Source organism: Numida meleagris, unplaced genomic scaffold (genome assembly GCF_002078875.1).
Source record: "Numida meleagris isolate 19003 breed g44 Domestic line unplaced genomic scaffold, NumMel1.0 unplaced_Scaffold628, whole genome shotgun sequence".
NCBI lineage: Eukaryota > Metazoa > Chordata > Aves > Galliformes > Numididae > Numida > Numida meleagris.
This window is the reverse complement of record NW_018364843.1, coordinates 18,675-21,964: the sequence shown is the minus strand read 5'-3', so window position 1 is coordinate 21,964 and position 3,290 is coordinate 18,675. Positions and strand designations below refer to the sequence as shown.

Below are 3,290 nucleotides of genomic sequence, written 5' to 3'. Positions count from 1 at the left end.
GGGGCTGTGGGTTCAGCACCACGCGGGGACACGAGAGGAACCGGGATCCCATTGTTGGCGGGAGCGCCGCTCTACAGGAACGAGCCCGCGGCCGCGACACCGTGACGACACCGCGGTGACACCGCGATGACACCGTGACACCGCAATTACACCGTGACAACACCGTGACGACACCGCGGTGACACCGCGGTGACACCGTGACACCGCGACCGGTACCCGTGACAACACCGTGATGACACCATGGTGACACTGCGGTGACACCGTGATGACACCATGATGACACCGCGATGACACCGTGACACTGTGATGATACCGTGACACCGCGATGACACTGCGACCGGACCCGTGACACCGTGATGACACCGTGACAACACGATGACACCGTGACACCATGATGACACCGTGACATCGTGACCGGACCCGTGACACCGTGATGACACCGTGATGACACCGTGACGACACCACGATGACACCGTGACACCACGACGACACTGTGACACCGCGACCGGACCCGTGACACTGATGACACCGCGATGACACCGTGACACCGTGACCGGACCCGTGACAACACCGCGATGACACCGCGATGACACCGTGACACTGTGACACCGCGATGACACCGTGACACCGTGACCGGACCTGTGACAACACCGTGATGACACCGCGATGACACCGTGACACTGTGACACCGTGATGACACTGTGACATCGCGATGACACCGTGACACCGCGACCGGCCCCGTGACAACACCGTGATGACACCGCGATGACACCGCGATGACACCGTGACACCGCGACCGGACCCGTGACACCGTGATGACACCGTGACACTGTGACACCACGATGACACCGTGACACCGCGACCGGGCCTGTGACACCGTGACGACACCGCGATGACACCGTGACACCACGATGACACCGTGACACCGCGACCGGCCCCGTGACAACACCGTGATGACACCACGGTGACACCGCAATGACACTGTGACACTGCGACCGGACCCGTGACACCGTGATGACACCGTGACACCGCGACCGGTACCCGTGACAACACCGTGATGACACCACGGTGACACCGTGACACCATGATGACACCGTGACACCGCGATGACACCGTGACACCGCGGTGACACCACGACCGGCCCCGTGACAACACCGCGACGACACCACAGTGACACCGTGATGACACCGTGACACCGCGACCGGACCCGTGACAACACCGTGATGACACCGTGACACTGTGACACCGCGATGACACCGTGACACCGTGATGACACTGTGACACCGCGACCGGACCCGTGACAACACCGTGATGACACCACGGTGACACCGTGACACCGTGATGACACCGTGACACCGCAACTGGACCCGTGACAACACCGCAATGACACCGTGACATCGTGACCGGACCCGTGACAACACCGTGATGACACCGTGACACCACGATGACACCGTGACACCGCGACCGGCCCCGTGACAACACCGTGACCAGCCCCATACCAACACTGTGCCAACACCGTGACAACACCGTGACCACACCGTGATGACACCGCGACCGGACCCGTGACAACACCGCGATGACACCGTGATGACACTGTGACACTGCGATGACACCGTGACACTGCGACCGGACCCGTGACAACACCGCGACCAGCCCCATACCAACACTGTGCCAACACCGTGACAACACCGTGATGACACTGTGATGACACCGTGACACCGCGACCGGACCCGTGACAACACCATGACCGGCCCCATGACAACACTGTGACAACACCGTGACACCGCGACCGGCCCCACACCAACACCGTGACATCACGACCGGCCCCATGCCAACACCGTGACACCATGACCGGCCCCGTGACAACACCGTGACAATACCATGACACCGCGTCCAGCCCCACGCCAACACCGTGACAACACCATGACTGGCCCCATGACAACACCGTGACAACCCCGTGACACCGCGACCGGCCCCACACCAACACCGTGACACCGCGACCGGCCCCATGGCAACACCGCGACCAGCCCCACGCCAACACCGTGACACCACGACCGGCCCCGTGACAACACCATGACATCACGACCAGCCCCATGCCAACACCACGACCGGCCCCATGCCAACACCGTGACACCGCGACCAGCCCCGTGACAACACCGTGACATCCCCGTGACACCGTGACCGGCCCCACACCAACAGCGTGACACCATGACCGGCCCCACGCCAACACCGTGACACCACGACTGGCCCCGTGACAACACTGTGACAACACCGTGACACCGCGACCGGCCCCACGCCAACACCGTGACAACACTGTGACACCGTGACCGGCCCCACACCAACACCGCGACCGGCCCCACACCAACACCGTGACACCACGACTGGCCCCGTGACAACACCGTGACATCACGACCGGCCCCACACCAACACTGTGACATCCCCGTGACACCGTGACCGGCCCCACACCAACACCGTGACACCGCGACCGGCTCCGTGACAACACCGTGACATCCCCGTGACACCGTGACCAGCCCCACACCAACACCGTGACACCACGACTGGCCCCGTGACAACACCGTGACACCATGACCAGCCCCACACCAACACCGTGACATCCCCGTGACATCCCCGTGACACCGCGACCGGCCCCACACCAACACCGTGACACCATGACCGGCCCCGTGACAACACCGTGACATCCCCGTGACACCGCGTCCAGCCCCACACCAGCACATTGACAACACCATGACTGGCCCCGTGACAACACTGTGACATCCCCGTGACACCGCGACCGGCCCCACACCAACACCGTGACCGGCCCCACACCAACACCGTGACAACGCGACCGGCCCCGTGACAACACCGTGACATCCCCGTGACACCGCGACCGGCCCCACACCAACACCGTGACACCATGACCGGCCCCACACCAACACCGTGACACCACGACTGGCCCCGTGACAACACTGTGACAACACCGTGACACCGCGACTGGCCCACGCCAACACCGTGACAACACCGTGACACCGTGACCGGCCCCACACCAACACCGCGACCGGCCCCACGCCAACACCGTGACACCACAACCGGCTCCGTGACAACACCATGACAACACCGTGACTGGCCCCACACCAACACCGTGACACCACGACCAGCCCCACGCCAACACTGTGACATCCCCGTGACACCGCGACTGGCCCCACACCAACACCGTGACACCGCGACCGGCCCCATGGCAACACCGTGACCAGCCCCACGCCAACACCGTGACACCACGACCGGCCCCGTGA

At 63.6% G+C, this 3,290-nt stretch overlaps 2 protein-coding genes across 4 annotated transcripts in view; both read right to left on the bottom strand.

Annotated features, from left to right (window-relative positions):
- Positions 1-6: 6 nt before the first annotated feature.
- Positions 7-2,034, bottom strand: LOC110391912. 2 transcript variants are annotated; one of them, XM_021383871.1, is made up of 3 exons: positions 1,706-2,034; positions 1,097-1,464; positions 7-584 (listed from the first exon to the last, which is right to left on the bottom strand). In XM_021383871.1, exons 1-3 carry the CDS (start codon positions 2,008-2,010, stop codon positions 13-15), a joined length of 1,245 nt encoding a protein of 414 aa, XP_021239546.1. In that variant the 5' UTR covers positions 2,011-2,034; the 3' UTR covers positions 7-12. The 2 variants fall into 2 exon arrangements, with proteins under 2 accessions (XP_021239546.1, XP_021239548.1); XM_021383873.1 differs by having other exon boundaries at positions 7-165; positions 764-1,464; positions 1,706-1,838.
- Positions 876-3,290, bottom strand: part of LOC110391911 (fibroin heavy chain-like) — a 5,289-nt gene continuing 2,874 nt past the window's right edge. Inside the window, exons 5-6 of one of the 2 annotated variants that reach the window (XM_021383869.1) lie at positions 2,529-3,290; positions 876-2,478 (exon numbers count right to left, since the gene is read on the bottom strand). In XM_021383869.1, coding sequence (XP_021239544.1) covers positions 2,407-2,478; positions 2,529-3,290 — 834 coding nt within the window. In that variant the 3' untranslated portion in view covers positions 876-2,406. The remainder of the gene's footprint in view (positions 2,479-2,528) is intronic. The other variant, XM_021383870.1, reaches the window with a different exon arrangement.